This window comes from Misgurnus anguillicaudatus, chromosome 22 (assembly GCF_027580225.2).
Source record: "Misgurnus anguillicaudatus chromosome 22, ASM2758022v2, whole genome shotgun sequence".
NCBI lineage: Eukaryota > Metazoa > Chordata > Actinopteri > Cypriniformes > Cobitidae > Misgurnus > Misgurnus anguillicaudatus.
The window spans coordinates 30,901,179-30,920,528 of record NC_073358.2 but is presented as its reverse complement, the minus strand read 5'-3'; the positions used below and the strand labels follow the sequence as shown (position 1 = coordinate 30,920,528).

The 19,350-nt window shown below is 36.4% G+C and overlaps 1 protein-coding gene across 1 annotated transcript in view; it reads right to left on the bottom strand.

Moving 5' to 3' along the window:
* Window positions 1-3,350: 3,350 nt before the first annotated feature.
* The window catches only part of LOC129440325 (carboxyl-terminal PDZ ligand of neuronal nitric oxide synthase protein), a 36,144-nt gene continuing 20,144 nt past the window's right edge, over window positions 3,351-19,350 (bottom strand). Inside the window, exons 8-11 of the mRNA XM_055199599.2 lie at window positions 17,365-17,520; window positions 14,589-14,754; window positions 13,437-13,728; window positions 3,351-6,944 (exon numbers count right to left, since the gene is read on the bottom strand). Of these exons, the coding sequence (XP_055055574.2) occupies window positions 6,431-6,944; window positions 13,437-13,728; window positions 14,589-14,754; window positions 17,365-17,520 (1,128 nt within the window). The 3' untranslated portion in view covers window positions 3,351-6,430. The remainder of the gene's footprint in view (window positions 6,945-13,436; window positions 13,729-14,588; window positions 14,755-17,364; window positions 17,521-19,350) is intronic.

Here is a 19,350-nt window from a genome sequence, read left to right as displayed (position 1 = left end):
GTTCGTGTTTTGTGTGTAAAAAATTCTGCATTTTTAATACAATTTACTTTTCTCTATACCACTGTTTTCACTGTCCTAAAAACGGGCTGATGTCTTTCTTGTTCTGTGAAGTCCCTCCTTCAGAAATACGTAACGAGTTCTGACTGTGTAGCTAGTTAAGTGTGTTGTAATATCCGATATCCAGGAAGTAGAGAGCTGCAGTCCAAACTGGACGTTCTCTTTCGTCCTTGAAAAGTGAATTTTGTTAAAGAAAATATATTGCTTGGTATTGATTTTTAGGCTTAGAAAACTCAATTTCTGTCAAGAAGAAACATTTTACTTATGGCTTATATTTATGTTTTAATAATGCAGAACATCCAAATTTATGAGACTCCATGAACTCAACATCTGAGTCCTCAGTGGGAAAGAAGACCAACAAAAAGAAGCCCAGTAGCAAAAATAACAAAACATTTGCAACTTTATTGTCATGTATTTTTATTTGAAATGAAAAGTTTATATGTTTTGACTTAAAAGAAGTTTATTTTTAAATAAGTTGTTTTTAAAATTAAGCTCACAGAGTCAAGATTCTGTATATTTATTGTATTTATGGCTGGAGCACAAATTTAGTGTACATAAAATTATATTTTCACTTTTTACACATTTTTATTGCATTTCTAGCCAGAAATTAGTATTGTTGTTTTCATACATCAGATTAGTTTTCACAAAGGCTATTTGTAACAGAATTCCATTTTGCTGCCTATAAAGTGTGTCTGAATGCTTTTCCCTGAGCTGCCTTGCCTCATGAGGCAATAAGTCAGCTGCCTAAGCTTTCAGACGCAGCCAGAAACTTAAGTTAAAAGTATTTAAGTGGATGTACGTGAAAGTCTGATTAAAAAAGGAAGTCCTTTCATAATAAATGTCTCTTGTCACAGATCCCTGAGGCTACACTTTAAATTACGGCCCACAAATGTTACAGTTACTCCATAACTGAACCAATAGGGTTTATTTTCACAGTAATTACAGAGAAATTTCTTTTTAAACATAGATAAACAAGTTAAATTAGCTGCACTATTGCTATTAAAAGCATATCAGTTATACAACATTTATACCACATACTTGTTGAATGCTTTATTCTGATTGGTTGAGAAATGTTCCACGGGTGTTGATTATTTTTCTGTAAAGTGCACACTTAACCTTAAAATATCTTAAAATAGCCACCAATGTTTGTGGTAACAATGTGTGATTGGCCTGAATACCTCTGACGTCAGCCAGAAATGTGACTCATTTATAAAGCGTTTTTACGCACAGATTTGATCTTAGACCGTGCATACGCTCAAATCCACTCAAACGCTCAGATTTATAAAACTTGTCTTTGACGTGGTAAAGTACTTACCTCCACGTCAGGTTCCGACTTGACGTACGCACGTTTCCTTGTGGCAATATTGCAGTACTGCAGGTAGGCATATTCGAAACTTTTTGTTTTGTACCTTTTGTGGTCAACATACAGAGATTTTTTTTCATTTGTTTTGGAGTTGTCCTTATTAAAAAAAAATATTGGTTAGATTTGTGCTCTTTTGTTAGAATTCATATATTTTGCTTAAGACTTTGTTTGGAAAATATTTAATTAGTTTTTTTCTCTTATGATATCTTATTACATAAGAAATATTATTTGATTAATGTGTTACTTTTGTTTGCAACGTTTATTATAAATAAATGTAAATATGGTGATTATAAACCATTATTCCGTATTTTTTATTAGAAGTTAAGCAATAGGCTACCTAAAATCTTTTAATAATTTGATAAACTAGAAAGCTGCTAAATGTATTAATGTATGTCAGCATTTCCATGTTTTTATTTAATTCTTTTTCTCTTTCATCCCCTGGCTAATGTAAAAAAGTGTTGAATATGTTTGATAAAAAATAAATAAATATTCGAAACTTTTACAGCGTCAACATCATCTGTCTAAGAGCTGACACATTACAGACAATGTTTTAATAGTGCGCCGTGACGTTCTCAACTACATTTCAGAGTTGTTTGAATTACAGAAATCTGTTTAGAATTATCTTAATGAACTAATGCAACAAGGACGAAGCAGGTAAACTGCGCTGTTTGTTTATTCAGAATAGAAACCTAAAAACATGCAACAATGATGCACACAGAAAATGAACAAGGAAAGGCATACTACTCCAAAATAATTTAACTAGATTTTAGAATATATTTTAAAACTAAATATGTTGGCCTATTTTGATATTTTAAAATGTAGGCCTATTCTAATGCAAAAAGATGGCGCCCAAGCTATATGTTCATGAAACGATTTTCTAGTTTTCTAGTATTTAAAAATATAACAAAATTGGTTCGTGGTGTTTAACGCACACGTAAATGTTACAGAACATGTGCTTTATTGAATGAAAGTAAAACCGATCGAATTTAATGATTAAAACGACGTGAAAGGAACTAAATTGTGAAACCTTGATTATCCTACAACAAGGGACATGCGACATTTAAGAGTGATGGGTATTTCAAAAATTAATATAAATTATTCCCATGCATCGATTTTAATGTTAAACATCTGTAAATCCAAATGAATCCATATGGAATATATTCCGACAGTTTAAGATACGATCTTTGAATTTTAAAGTCGAAAATATCTTATATTAACACCGCCGCGCAGGAGGCATGGCAAACTGAAACAAAACAAAAGCCTACGTGTAAAATTATATTTAAATGAAACCCGTGAATTGAAAGAACCACTAATAATCGCCTTAACTTGAGTGATGTCAATAAAGTTTACATGTTAGAATTTAGAAATATTAAAAACTTAAGCAAACGACAACAAATATGTTTTCTTACCACTCGCAATTGTAGCAGTCAGAGAATTTGTCCTTTGAAAATGTAATATTTATATGCTAATGAATTAAATTAGGGGCGTTTAGAAGGCGGAGTTCTAAGAGCATTCAGCTGCGCACAATTTTAAGATCATTTGTGATTTATAAACCGCACATCTGAAAAAGAGGCGTACGCACGTTTTTTTGTGCGTAAGCTCCTTTTCTCTGAATCACACTTACGATCATTTCAGAAATGGTCTTAGATGAAATGTAGGACAGTTCATACGTCGCACTTTTATAAATGAGGCCCCATGTGTCACATGCAGTGCTAACAGGTGTTAACTTACAGGCTGTGAGTCCAAGCGGGAGGAATTAAAATAATGTTGGTCTTGTCTACGTTAACCAGCCCAGGAAGTAAACTGTTGCCTACAATCTGTGTGTTTGTTGTCCAAGAAAAGAGATTTACTTTGGAAACGATAACTCCCATCATTGTTTACTTTGGGGTTTGTACCTTTTGCATATCGTTAACATGAAATAATACACACTTACAGTTATAGTTGATCTTTAATAATAAATAAAAATATTTAAACAAATTGATTGTTTACAAGTTCTATCCTTGTGTCAAGAGATGCCCAAAGACCAATGTGTTGTGTATACACGGATTCAGTTGCAACAACATAAACAAACGGCTTTTGTGGCCCAAACTTAACTTCCAGTTGACTTCCACAAAGATTCAGAGTCCCTCTGGAGTAGATTATTTCTGATAACCAGCAAAAGTATCTCAATTCAAATCATTGCTAAAGCATATAAACTAATACACTGAGCTAATGTTACTGTGTAAAATGAATGTAACCTATATGTCAGCTACAGATCCTTAAATTCTTGCCAAGCTGCCAAACCTCTCATTGCTCAGCGGTAATTCATGCCCACTCTGTCCCCTCATCTGTAGAAAACCAAAACATTTCATTTGTGCCTGATGCTGCGAGCACCGGCAGTAGATGTAATGTTTCGGCGCGCACCATCAGGCGCTAAAGGAGATAATCTGAGTTTTTAAGATATTGAACAATTTTTGAGCATTTTACCTTTATTCAGAAAGGACAGAATGACTGGAGACTTGTTTAGAACTGGAGATTTTATGCAAAAAAGCTTGCATGCACTTAGAGGACTTTGCAGTGAAAGACAGCCAAATGTGTTAAAGGTTCCCTAAGCCAATTCACGCGTTTTAGACCATAAAACATTTTTTGTTACATACAGCAAACATCTCCTCACTATCTGCTTGCTTCCTGTCCACTGATCAAACTGTAAAAACGCGATCTCTGTAGACAGCCCAGCCTCCACAAACTGCAATAATAACAAACTGGCCAAACCTACACCAGAAACCATAACAAAGTGTTCTAACCAATAAACGCCAAGAAGGATTTGGGGGTTGGGTTTGGGCGCGTTCATGAAAGCACGGAAGGGAAGGGGAGGAGTTAACTACGCTCAATTTGTTTGAAAACACATTTTAAAAATCAACACACAGATTCGCTTAGAGAACCTTTAAATACCAGTGAAATTACTAAGTGACATTTGTGAAATAAGAAATTTTTAATTACTGACTAATAAACTTTGTACGGAGCCCCTAAGGGGACATGGAGCAAAAATTAAATAAAGTTTAGTTTCATGTGTGCACGCAAAACTAAACTTCTAAAAAATTCGGCACATGAAGGTTTCGCGTGAGCACATGAAGGTTTTGTGTAGGAACATGAAAGTTTCACGTGAGCACTAAACTTTAGATTTTTTTAACTCCAATGTCACCTTAGGGCTGGGTGCCTTTCATGGCCATTAAAGGAAAATTACTGAACCCTCAACAAAAGTCTGATTACAAAATGCATTTTTAAAAAACATGACACATTTATTTCTTATTTAAAGTAAGAAAATATGAAATGAATGAAAGTGGTTTAGATTAATGAGGGTACAGAAACTTGTCAGTTTTTCATCCATGTCCTTTATTGCCATAGTTCTTGCTGTTATATTTTAACAATAGAATTGCAAACACAATTTCTTTTTTCTATCTTTTTTTCTTCTCTTCTCTTTGCTTCACTTCCACCTCCCTTCTCCAGGTATCATAATCCAATATCAGCATGTGCTCACACCTGTTTCTTTCATTAGGACAAAAATACCCCTTTTTCATCCTCCATCCAATTTGCCTCTTTTAATTGTGTGTAATGTATTTTTAGCGCCATCTAGCAGTGCAACCAATCTCACTTTTTAAAACGCAATGAGCAGCTATGGTAGCTGCCACAGGACAAACATGTCATCGTCTGAGACAACTATAGGGACGAAACGCGCTCTGTAGAACAGTTTGTCCATTTAGGACTACTGTAGAAATATGGCGGCGACTTCCATGTAAGAGGACCCAACAATGTGTATTGATAAAAACGGCTCATTCTAAGGTAATAAAAACAATACAGTTCATTATGTAAGGTCTTTTACACCACTGATAATAAACTTATGTATATTATATTGCATTTCTGTGAAGAGATCCTTCTAAAAGTTACACAATGCACCTTTAATTGTTCAATTTGTCTCTAAACATTTGTTTGCTATGTCACTGTTGCCTGATCCACAGATATTTTTATGTCTCATCGGGAACAATGAGAAGCATCCATTCAATGGCAGACATTTCACAGCTTTAAAGGAAATTTAAGCATACTTAAATCCAATTAAATTAGTTTTTTAAGTATAGTGCGTTAAAGGAAATCTGGCCATCTGTACATTGTCTGTATATGTAGAGTAAAACAAATTGTCTGCCAGTGTAAACAATACGTTTTTTTCACCAAAATGGGCACGTTTTCTTAGATTTCTCTGTGTTTCTGAACCTTTTTTATTGTCCTACGCTCTTTCATGCTTACACTCCCATTTTCCATTCTGTTATTCTTCACCACATACTGTAACTGTTTTTCAACATTCAAAAAGTGAAACTGACATGACTGTCGAGAACGGGGTAACCCATACTCGAAATTTCACCTCTGCTTTTAAACCATCCCAGTGAGTATTGAACACATGCACGCACTGCAAATCATGAACACACCTACTAGGGAAAAGGTCCTTCGGGTTACAACCCCAAATCAAAGCCATGGCTCGAAAACATATTAAACAATAGAAATCCATCTGCATTACAGTAAACATCAGTGTAAACACTGGACATGAACTGGTAACAACACAACCATGAACAACCTAAAACAAACACACAGCTATAGCACAAACTAGAGCAGATCCTATAATCTTAGTGCAGGTAAATTCACTCCTTTCATTGCTTGCTTGAAGGCTAAAAAATAAAACCTATTCATTTTCAATCTAAAAAAATACACTCTATCCATTTGCCAATAATACTCTACTCTGTATTATACTAAATCTTTTTTTCAGCAAATTTTATAGATACAAATTCTTTAAGCGTATTGCAGATATTACCTTGATAGTATACAAAAGGTCAGTCCAGAGTCATTGGCCTAACCACTTACATGATTTAATATATATATAATAACAGTGTGAGGTTGTGGCTACTATCACATCAGGCCATGAAGGGACTTCAGTCATGAAATATTCTCTATGTTTCTATAACAAAACGTTTGCTTGGAGTTTCTCTAACTCCTGCATGGGGCGGCGGCAATGTTATAGGTGGAGTCCTCCAAAAGCTCATCTTCACTCAGGCTAATATGAAGACATGTTTCATTCAAGGGGGAAGAAAACCGAATTGTTTGCTCATAGCCGATGGGCGTGGCAGAATGAGGTGGAGTCACACTCTCTGCAGATAGATGATCCTCAGGGAGGCTGCTGCAGGTGCTGGATGTAGAGATTAAAACAGAGCTCTGGTCATCAGAAGGATCATCTCTGGACTGGTGGGATAGCAGGGATTTATCATTTGAGCGTACACCCGAATCTTCGCTAACTGAACATAATGCACTGTCGCCAGAGCACAGTGTGACGTCAGGGAAGGAGGAGCTACTGCTCACGTTTAGTGCATTCCCATTTATTTGAGTGGCCACAGTTGAAGATATTGAAGACTCTGTGTCTACACCCGGTGAGAGAGTCCTGTTTGAGCGCTTGCGGTTGAGGGGCTGGGGAGGAGGGTCCAGCTTAGGGATGATTTGTGTAAACCTGCAGACACAAAAGTTGGTTGGTTAATATGGTTGTTTTAAAGGGGACATATCATGAAAATCTGACTTTTTCCATGTTTAAGTGCTATAATTGGGTTGCCAGTGCTTCTATTAACCTAGAAAAGGTGAAAAAGAAAAACCCAGTAACTTAGTTTTGGTAAATCATTCTCTGCAAGCATGTGAATAGCATGGCTCCCCTTATGATGTCAGAAGGGGATAATGCCACCCCTTAATCTGCACTATCCAACCACGGCACTGCCATTTAGTGCAGAGGTCAACTTAATTGCATTTAAAAGGACACACCCACACAACTACAAAGTGGCAATTTTAACATGCTATAATAAATTATCTATATGGTATTTTGAGCTAAAACATCACATATGTATTCTGGGGACACCAAAGATTTATTTGACATCTTAAAAAAGTCTTGTAAAATGTATTGTACCACTGAAACGCAGAATGAAATGAGATGGTGAGAACTTAATGCACAATTATTTCAGAAATGCTCTGATTGGTCAAGCTGGCCCCTGTCACCCACTTAGAGCGTGTATTAAAAACGCTGCCTTTTCAGGAAGGGCACGGTAGCTTCTCAGCTGGAAACAATGGCATTCGTCCAACAAGCAGAACAATATTCACACACATTTCCCAGTAAGAGTCCCGCTAGGACCAATTTTGCCATCAGTATAATGTGCCAGCTAGTTTTGCTAACGCGACGGTGGACAGACACCCCTGTTCATGGCTTCGGATTATAGCAGGATTGGGTTACACAAGCATGCCATGGACAGGAGGTTTCAGATGTATGTTTTTATTTTGTAATTGTCTTATACACTATTCGAAAAAACGTACAAAAGGTCCCGAATATGTAACATTTAGGTACAGAAAGGTATACATTTGTAACCCAGATATACCTCTGAGGTGCTATTATGAACTCTTTAGGTGCAAAGCTGTATTTTTTAAAAGGGTACTGACCCAGTGACAGCTGGGGTACATATTTTGACATTTTTGTCTGACAGTGTCTATATTTCCGACACACAAATTGTTTTGCATAATTCCTCATGGTGTCCATGAGGTGCTCTCCATAATATCATATTTAAATATGACACTCATACAGTAAAGTAACACTGTTCTAGTCATTTTAGGTAACACCACTGCACTGTCCATTTGGCATGGTAATATAAATAAAAAAGCACAATTACAGTTATACTCACAGGAGGTTGGTAAAGCGGAGAGGAGACGAAAGAAAAAGATTAGATGATAAGAGAAAAGATGGGAAGAGATAAAATAATAAGGGATTTCAGGCAGATGAAGAGAGGCAAGGAAAAATCATGAGATGATAAAATCACAGAGAGAGATTGGGAGAGAGAAGAAGTAGAAGGCTGATATAGAAGAAAGTGGATTATCAGAAGGGGAGGCTCCTCACACGTGCACCTGAGCAGAGAAAGACAAAATAAATCTCTAATTTTTTACACACTCACACACATAAAAACTTTTTCACCCAAACATCTAAGATGTGTGTTATGATAAAATGTCCCACTGCAACACTGCATTATTATCATTGTATAATTCTGTCTATTGTATGGCAATACCCCACACAAAGCTTTGTTTAACTATATTTGTGAATCTCGAAGACTTCCATTCATTTTCTTTCATTTATCTATACAAAAAAGTCATATTAGTGAATTAAATGCTTGCTTGTGAAATCATTCAATTCAATTTTTTTTATATAGCACTTTTCACAATGGTTTCATTCATCCAAAGCAGCTTTACATTAATAAAAACAAGAGAAAACTGAAAAATCATAGGACAACAAAGTAGCAGAGTACAGCGGGTAAAATGAATCCATACTAGTAAGCGTTTCAGCTGGAATCATGGCTTAAATAAATAATCAGGGTTTACTATTAATGGCACATTTCTGTTTTCGACTAAGGATTTTCATAGTCGAATCTGATTCCTTAGATTCTGCCGTAGTCAACTGATAGTCGAACCTTTTTCTTTTTTTTAGGTAGCAGCTAGGGCTGTCGCGGTGAAGGAACTTAAATACAGAACAAAGCAGTGTCTAAAAGAAATTAAAATAAAGACAGTATTTATGCACCTGTACAGAAGGCAATGAATATTTATTTATGGCATTTTCAATAGTATATTAGTAGATAAATTAATGCATAAAGTATGAAAACTAATAAATCATTATTTTGGCTAAATTATGCTGGATAGATCCTTTTTAGTCAGAAAGATTTGTCATAATTTCAGAAATAGTTAAAATGAACTTACATTACAAAACAACTTAGATTATATCCGAGTGTTACTTGGTCAAAAATATGTAGAAATATAGCCTATGTGAGTAAAAAATTACAAAACATAAATGTTTAGCTCACGCGGACTGAGCGAAAAGCCGTTTATTAAGCGGACTCTCTGCAACATAGTGGACGTGCTGAAACAGTCGAGTCGCAGGTGATTTTTAATGTTTATAATGTTTCACGCAGATACTATTGATGAAAAACTTTCATATCTAAATGTCCAGGTAAGAGTCAAGTGTTCAGTCAGTTAATAATAAAGCCACCGGCGTTTTTGGCTGCAGCTTCCTCATCCATGGAGCAGACGCTGTATACAAAGGAAAAAACCTATAAAGGTTTTTATTTTAAGTGGTTTTAATGCTGGTAAGCAATCAGTTATATTATGGCGCTTTGTATTTGTGTTGATCAGTTAAATTAAAATAATTAAATTTACGCTACAGTTATTCTGTCATCTTAGTTTCACTTTTGCATAGTATTACATTTTGAATAGAAATGAACGAAAAACAAGTTACTCTCTTAACTCTTTCTATTTTGCCTTTATTGTACATATGATGTGAAAAACAAGAAGGGCATAGCTATACATGAATTTAATGTGAAAAGCGCTGTTGTTGCGGTTACTTGTCATCCATGCGGTTAAGCTTCTCAGTGCTGCTGCTCATTGGTTACATAACACTTCCCTACTATTCGACTATGAGATTCATAGTCGAATCAGACCTCTCCGAATCGAATCGTCGAATCCTCGACTATAAGAAGTCAGCCCTAATTTCTACAATAGCATTGCAACCAAAAATGAATGAAAATTAATGCTTTTTGCATGATGCAAAAAGAGAGATGCCCATTACATAAATCTAACAGCGCTTTTCCACTGCATGGTACAACTAGGCTCGGCACAACGGTGTTTCACCTTGGGTGTGCATTATTTTCTAATAATTCAATGGCCTGTCGTCAATTATTCCTTACATGATTTTTCCAGTTGGATGCCCCCAAAGTGTCCATAAACAGCAGTTTTGTCAGATTTAACTTACACACACACACACACACACACACCGATTTGTATGTCTTCGCGTCAGTAATCAATAAATGAATGGGGATTATTAGAGATCAATACAACCACATATAGTCTGAACAGTGACATTAAAACCATCAATGCAATGCATTCAACTCACTTACATCAACCCAAATAAACACAGACAGGTGCACAAACAAGCTCAAAGTTTTCAGACCCTGATAACACCCACAGAAAACTGAGTTGGTAGGCAGTGACAGTGCTGCATGAATCCTACATCAACAACAGAGACTAACCATGCAAATAATAAAGCAGCGCTCTGCCAGCTTCTGTAATGTGCAGTAAAAATAAAATACACCAGGGATCAGTTATGAAATTCAATACAGATGACAGACATTGTGCAGTTAAATTCTGCATTTTAGAGATGCTTTCATCAGATGCACACACATCACCATGGTTACGCACCTGGCCCGAAGTTAACATCCGGTCTGTGTTTGTTTATCAGCCTGGCGAGCATGGGTCACAGCGAGCAAAGAATTTAATGTTGTGTACATAATGTGTAATTTTAACACATTACAGGGCTCAACGAAAAAAAAAATTGTATACTGGCCCTGTGGCCCAGTCGGGACAGTGGTTCAGGTTTTTAACTTGCCCTGACAAAATTTTCACTGGCCCCAATAATAAAAAGTCAGTGTCACATATTTAAAAATAATAATTCAAAAGTCAAATATAATTGTTTACATATACAACAGACATGTTCCAATGAAAAAAGGCTCCTAACTTTTCTGCTTTACCAGTAAACTGACAGCAAACTGTGCAAAATATTTCATTGTTTCTTTCGTCGTGTTTTACCCAAGCAAATGTCTGCTTCCAAGATGTTAAATAATATACATTGATGAAAATATGAAGAGTTTGGTTCCAAAACGCAATAAACGCCATTCTTGAAAAAAATGAGTTACTGCCAAAATCAGTATTATATCAGGTCAGTAGTTAAAAGTAAATTCTTAATTTTACGCAAAATCCAATATCCGCCGTGTTATTCTGTCATCTTTTCTCCCTTTTTTCCCAAAATGCGATAAACGCCACTCCTCCTTTTTTACAGAACGCAATTAATCCATTCCTGAAATTACAGCCAACCAGTCACACAATGTAAACAAACAATGGGGGCGTGCTGAGTACACGGAGTCCTAGTTTTCCTCATCTACTTTGTACTTCGTAATCAACAAACAAAACAAAATTATACTTTAATTGCATTGCTAAACCTGTGATGGTTTATCTGTGACGGGAAAGAAACGTAAGCCATCAACATCTAATAATTTCCGCGAGAGGCACTCGGGTGCTTGTTCTCCTGACAGCATCAAGCTTCTCATGCTAAAACATTGACCCCAGAGGATCTAATGAAAACTTAACATTATTTTACTCAAAGTCAACAAAAATCGAGCAGGACCAAAACATTTTACAGCTGATCACTGTGAAAATGTAAAGAGACGACGTCAAGTATAACCGCAGCAATGACAGTGTTCTTAATATAACAAAGTAAGTGTTTTGGTTAATTCGATTAATGTTTATTTTTTAATCATTGTATACCACTAGTCAACTTAATAAATATAAAATGGTAAAGATGAATGCACATTTATATATTGATTTAATAGATTTATAGCATTTTGAAATAAAAAACTGTCATGGATTTATTGCATTTTGTTGAAAAAAGAATTCGATTTTATAATAAATCTTTGAAAATCAAGTTATGGATTTGATTTTTTTATGTTTTTATAACCTAAAGATGCTATGTGAAAGTTTGTAACAGAAAATAGTGGTTTTCATCTTGCCACACGTTTTTACCGAAATTTGTCAAAATGGATTTATTGCGTTTTGGAACAAACTATTCATATATTGTAGTGACTGAGGGTGAAGCACTGGCCCAATCGGGCAAGTGACAATACTTTTTACTGGCCCAAATGTCTTTCACGCTTGCCCCAGGCCACCAGCCAGTCCTTTATGTTGAGCCCTGCATAATGTGTCATTTTGTGTTGAGTTTGTGTTAAACTATAACACAAGTTGTGTTCAAAATAACACAAAATAATACAAAATGTGTTGCTTCAATAATAACACAGAGATGTGTGAATTTGGATTTCTGTTTTTAACACATTCGTTCTAAGAGTGTAACATTGTATATATTTAGTTTAATAGTTGATACTCTTTAGCTATGATTTGAACTAAGGCTATTTACTTGATATGCTTGTTATCAGATATAATCTACTCCAGAGGGAGTCGAAGAGTTTGGCCAATTTGTTTATGTTATTGCAGCTGAAACCATCTATACCAGGGGTCTCCAACCTTTTTGTGAGCAAGGGCTACCACAATGGATAAAACAATCTGGGGGGCTACTTTTTGATAGTCTACTTAAACTTTTTTGTTTTACTTGTTGACTTTATTTTATTTTTCTTGTTGATGTTTTATCGTCGTTTAAAATGTTTACATACATAAGAGAAGCCAAGCTTATATAAAAAATATGTAATAAATAAATCTTACAATTGAGACTATTATTAGGATGTGCCTGTGTGTAATGTGGATAGAGATCTTTTCTGAAATGCCAGAATGGAAGAGGATCGTTTTCATTTTTAACGCTGTGTTAAACTGAAAACACACTAATATAAACTTACTTTAGGTTGTGTGTATAAACAAATCTGTCAGAGAGAAATAAAAAGAGGCCACCAAACTCAAAATGGCTCTAATTAGGTGCGAAAATGAAAGTTTAATGTGTTCGAGCTATCCACAGGGACACCAGACATACTTGTGCAACCCTACAGAGTATAAAATTAAGTACGCACGCACACACACACACACACACACACACACACACTAATATCTCTTGCTTCCTTTGATTCTTCTGCTGGATCTGTGTGACACACTGTGTGATTATGTTGTTGAGATATTGGTGCTCAGACTTCAAATCAAACCAAAATGCAGGCTGTTATTATAAACCCTAACAGAAAGTGGTAAGCATTTATCAGAAGAGTCATCTTCTTTATGGCATTCGTAATTGTATTGTGTCATAAACTTTAACTGTTGAAATTACTTCAAAACAAGGAGAATAACAATAAAACTTTCTATACCAGAATAAACCAAGTTTCTCTGTATGCGTGTGTGTCTATTTTAAAAATGAAGTGCTAATGTCTAACAAGGATGCTGTTACCTCTCATCAAATGCTGTTGAATTTCGAGACTCCAGCTTAGCAACTTCTTTCCTTGCCGCTTCCAGTCTCTCTTCGCTTTTTGCATTCGCTGGCTTCCCATTGGTTGTGATGGCAGCTACACCACGGAGGTTGAGCAGATTGAGGTATGACTCGGCATACGAGGATGCAGGTGGGTTTACTGTCTGTCCTGTTGGAGTGGAGGTGATGGGCTGGTCTGAGCGAGGACTGTAGATGTTTTTGAGATTAAGAGAGAAAGAACGTGTGGGCAAACTCTTCCGTGGTGATTCTCCATCTAAAATGAGAAATTGAAATTTGAATTAAATGATTGGCCTTTCAGAGCTTACAGTAAGTAGGTTAGGTTTGATATAATATAGTGTCAGGTTCAGATGGTAATTTTCACTATTTGGTGAATGATTCATTTAAAGCAACACTATGTAGTTTCCATGTAAAAATGACTTACAGCTCCCCCATGTGGTTGAAAAGTGCAACAGTGCCTGGTATCAGACACTATTCTGTAGACAGGGGGAGGGGCGGGGCTGTGTGCTCTCCCCTCCACCGCCACTTTCAGAGTGTGCTTGTAGCAGCTAGGAGGCTGCTCAGGTTGCAGCAACAGTACAATTTATCCAGTTAAAAGTTGTTCTATCACTGAAATAATTTTAGAGACATTATTTAAAGGTAAAAAAAACTACATAGTGTTGCTTTAAGGAGGCTTCTGCTAACATTATATCAGGAACCAAAATATGTTGGCGACCAGCAATGTTGGTCTTTTTGTCATTGCTCAAGGTCAAAATAATCATACAGTAAGAAGCTTTATCACTTTTTTAATTCACTCATGTCCCAATACAGATCTTTAACCAATACACCACCACCATTCCACAAACTTATGACTAAACACACACACGCACGCACACACACATTGGATAACAGTCACAGTAAGTCTAGGCATAGAGCCCAGTGCTAATGAATCAATCCCAATAAACTCCTGCAATGCAAAAGATGACGTCTTTGTGTTTGCTATTCAGTTCTCTCTTTCTCTTTCCCAGTCATTGTCCTTTTAATGCAATAAGTTAAGCAGCATTAATGAATACCGAACACAGTGCAGGTTTCATAATAAGCTTTTAATTTTCAGGTGGATTTTGGGCTGTGTCTTACTCTGTGTGGTGTTGTTAAATCTGATCTCCAGCTGGCTGAGGTGTTTCATCAGCAGGGCTGTGTGCTGCAGTAAGTCACGGTTCTGTAGGAGCAGTTGGTGAGTTCTGGCCTGCGCCTCCATGCGGGCGGCCGTTTCTGCTGCCAGCTGATCCTTCAGGAGCTGCACCTAAAGTGGGCATGTAATCGATCAATGCAGACATTAATTAATCAATGCCAACCTTAATGAGACGAGGAGTACTGTTAGGAATACAAATCCCATATCAGGTTTAATGGATCCCGACAGTACAGACTTGATTATCCATCTACCAACCTTTGTTTATCAGAATCAGGATGTTTGCCACAAAGTCTGTGATTTTCTGGACTCTATATATCAGGGCTATTCAAATCTTACCCTGGAGGGCCGGAGCACTACAGAGTTTATTTCCAACCCTAATCAAACTTACTCACCCTGTGATTGTCTAGTGATCATGAAGACCTTGATTAGCTTGCTCAGGTGTGTTTGATCAGGGTTGGAGCTAAACTCTGCAGTGCTCTGGCCCTCCAGGGTAAGATTTGAATAGCCCTGCTATATATAGACGGTTTCAGCAGTAACAACATAAACAAGCGGCTGTCGCGGTCCGCAGTAACTTCCGGTAAACTCCGCTAATAATAAATAACAACAAAGTACTTTAAACGTAATTTATTTACAGTATATAACAAGCAAAACAACAACACATAGATTACCTAGGAAACCAAAACATTTGTTATTTTTGACGAGGCATTTGTTCAAGAGATCAGTTTAGCAACTAGTCAAAGCATTAAAAAAACGAAACCGGAAGTTAAGGTTCGGATCCAGACGATGAAACCGTCTATAGACTCATTTAATGTAAACCTCCCAGACATTTTAACTTTTTTTTGCCATTTAACAGAAAAGTTTCACACACAATATAGGGGTTATATCTAGACAGCATTAACATTAAATGGAAATTAAATTAAGAATTTTGTTTTATATGAAATATTCATGTGTCATTTATTTCTTTTAAGTATTCAATTTCTCCCAATTTAATGAGAAACCTCTAAGACAACGTTTATAGTTAATATTACTGAGAACCCCATTAAAGGGATAGTTCGGCCAAAAACGATATTAAACCCATGATTTACTCACCCCCAAGCTGTCCGAGTTGCTTATGTCCATCGTTTTTCAGACAAACACATTTTCGGATATTTTAGAAAATATTTTAGATCTTTCTGTTGATTAAATGTAATGTTACGGGGTCCAGCCATAGTCCACGACCTTCAAGTCCAAAAAAAGTGCGTCCATCCTTCACAAATTAAATCCAAACGGCTCCAGGATGATAAACAAATGTCTTCTGAGGGTAATCCGTGCGGTGTTGTTGTAGAAATATCCATATTTAATATTTTATTAACGTAATTAACTACCTTCCGGTAGCGCCGCCATCTTAGTCTCATCCGCATTCAGGATGAGAGCTTACGCAGCGTACAGCGGTTTCTCTGCTGCTGCTCTGTCCCCCCGCCCTCCAAATTTGTCATACGTCACTAAGAAAAGTGCGTACACTACGCTAATACTCTCTCCTGAGTCTAAGATCTAAAATATTTTCTAAAATATCCGAAAATGTGTTTGTCTGAAAAACGATGGACATATGCAACTTGGACAGCTTGGGGATGAGTAAATCATGGGTTTAATATCGTTTTTGGCCGAACTATACCTTTAAGTCACATATATGACAGAACAATCTGAGTTATAAAATAGGTATGGAGGGAATTTTGTGCCAGAATTATACAAACAAATCCAGCATTATGCAAACAAACTCAATCTGCTTTGCAAATGGAAAAATCGACAAACAGAAAACTCTTTACAACTAATAAAGGTAATTTGAGAGAAAATGCAGAGGTGTTACAAATATGTACTGTGTTTTGTGAATGTGAAGATGATTTTTTCACAAATGTGACCATGATTTTCTCACAAATGTAACCATTCTCACAAATGTGACCATGATTTTCTTACAAATGTGACTATGCAATCCAAAACAGCAGATGGCGCTGTTTCAACTTTTTCAGCCCTGAAGCCCTGAATTTTAACTTGCATATCACCCCTGACAGTGGCAGCAACTGAATAAAGACATTTCATTTGTCGGGCTACATTCTGTTAATCTCACTGATGCAAAGCGTTTTCTGTTTGTTTGTCGAAGTTTTCCCTTTTGCAAAGTTTGTTTGCAAAATGCTGGATTTGTTTGTATAATTCTGGCACAAAATTCGCTCCATAAAACGGGGGCTTGTGTATAAGTGTACGTCTATCTCATTTTCCTCACATTACTATTCAGCGGTGTGATTGTTGTACTGCATCACACATTATTTCTCTCTTCTCACACGAGATTATAATCAAAACATCATTTGATATATCTGATAGGCTACATCCCAAATGAGAACAAAAGAAATGTAATGAAGACGGAAATGACTGAACACATTAATGGAGATGGTGATTGCCTCCATCACCATTAGACTCTATCATCATTATAGAGATTGATGCAGGGTTTGGAATGCAAATGCTTTTTAAGTTTATTAGAAATAACTCTAAAAACATGTGCTTCTAAAATTTCAAGGAAATGTCAATACATCTGTATAGTAGGCTACTCTGGGAAAGGAGCTAATGATTCTGAAATAGGCAGAAAATAAAATACAACTGTAGATTGTTTCATAGAGCCTTAGCACCCCCTAGTGTTAAAAAGAGAACTACAATAAGCATTGTTGTACTATATGTGAGTTTCTCACATCTTACCTGAGCTACCGCGATCTGTGTTTGCTGTTGCTGCTGTAGCAATTGCTGTTGAAGTAACTGCAGATGGTGCTTGGTAGCTAATGGTGTGAGTGTAGGACAGCAAGAGTTGCTGTCAGATAATGTGTAGAGAGAAACACCCTCCAGATCTTGTAAAGACTGTAAGATGGAGAGAGAGAGAGAGAGAGAGAGAGAGAGAGAGAGAGAGAGAGAGAGAGAGAGAGAGAGAGAGAGAGAGAGAGAGAGAGAGAGAGAAAGAGAGAGAAAGAGAGAGAGAAAGAGAGAGAAAGAGAGAGAGAGAGAGAGAGATCAACAAGAAGCAACATCACAAAATTATAATATGAAATTGAAGACATTTTGATCATGAGGCAGCACAGAAAACCAAACTTAAAGGGATAGCTCACCCAAAAATGAAAAATCAGTCATCATTTTCTCACTCTCAAGTTATTTCAAACCTGTATACATTTCTTTGTTCTGCTGAACACAAAGGAAGATATTTTTAGCAATGTTGGTAACCAGTTTGTAACCGTAACAAAATTTTATACTATTCGTCCTACTATGGAAGTCAATGGTGCTCCAAAATTGCTTAATTGCAAACATTGCTCAAAATATATTCATTTGTGTTTTGCAGAACAAGACATTCAGGTCTGAAACAACTTGAGGGTGAGAAAATGTTGTCAGAATGTTCATTTTTAAGTTAACTATCCCTTTAATTATTTCTGTGCATTAATCCATTTTAACCACTAGATGGATCCCAATGTTTAAATTCCTAAGCCCACAAACCAGAGAAAGAAGATATGGTGAGAGTAGAGGTACAGTAGCAGATAGAACACTTAACTTTATCCATAAAAAAAGAAAATAAAATTGCAACTTGCCTTAAGGGACTTCTGGATTACACTGAATGCAGCAGTTATTTAACAACCATCTATTGCAAAAGTCAGATGTCCTTATTAATATGCTATTAAGTGTATGATGATGCTATCTAGCAGTGGTGCAAATTCAAAATATGTGTTCGAGTGTCAAACGTGTTGCTCATGTTTTCAAAATATGTGTTTGTTGCGTCATGTGCATCACGTTTAGTCAAAATAAGTGCCTTATGATAAATGATAAAAGAGACGCTCACATTCACAAAATACACACAAGACACTCACTTAACAGTTAACTCTGATTACACATGAGATTATGCGAGTATCTGGCAAACGCGAGCGTGAGTCTCTTTTATTATAAACCCTTTAGACGCGTCTACAGCAGGCATTTATTTTGAGAAGACACGTGATGCACACAGGTTCACTTGACGCGCAGAACACATACCGTATTTTGAAATTACGAACCACACACATGACGGGCTACATAAAAGTTGTGACGAACTTCACATCGTGCGCCCTCGAAAAAAGAAGTCACCGGCCGCCACTGCTATCTAGAGCAGTGAGTTTGCCAACACCAAGAATAGCTGGCAACTGTGGTAGCAGGTAAGAGAGCACAAATGCAACTGCTTATAAAAACAAAAGCATGCTGTGTTTTGGAAATGCAAAGTGTATTTCTTATGTTGCATGACAAAAGCTAACATTTGGTTTACATTATTTTACAAAAAATCTGCAACCATGGATGTTCTCATTCTGTCTTCGTTTCTACCCATCCTCCAGAGGTGTTTATGTGTCATGTCAGCAACAGAATAATGGAGCATCACTGGATCTTTGATGTTCAGTAGAGAAGGAACATATGCATACATTATGAATGTGTTTTTGCAAATTCACAACATGCAAATGTGAAATGCATTATGTTTGTTTTCAAGCCTTTTTGCACCCAGATTTTTTGTTTAAGCTTGAGCTGAATTATTTTGCTTACAACTCTCTCATATAGAGACCGCTAAACATATTTCTGCAGCCAAATCACCCAGACATTTAATGGCCAGATTTTTAAGTATCTGCAGCACTCCTTGACAAAATGTAAGTGCTTTTTACAAATGTGCCCACCCTGAGGTCTGATTTG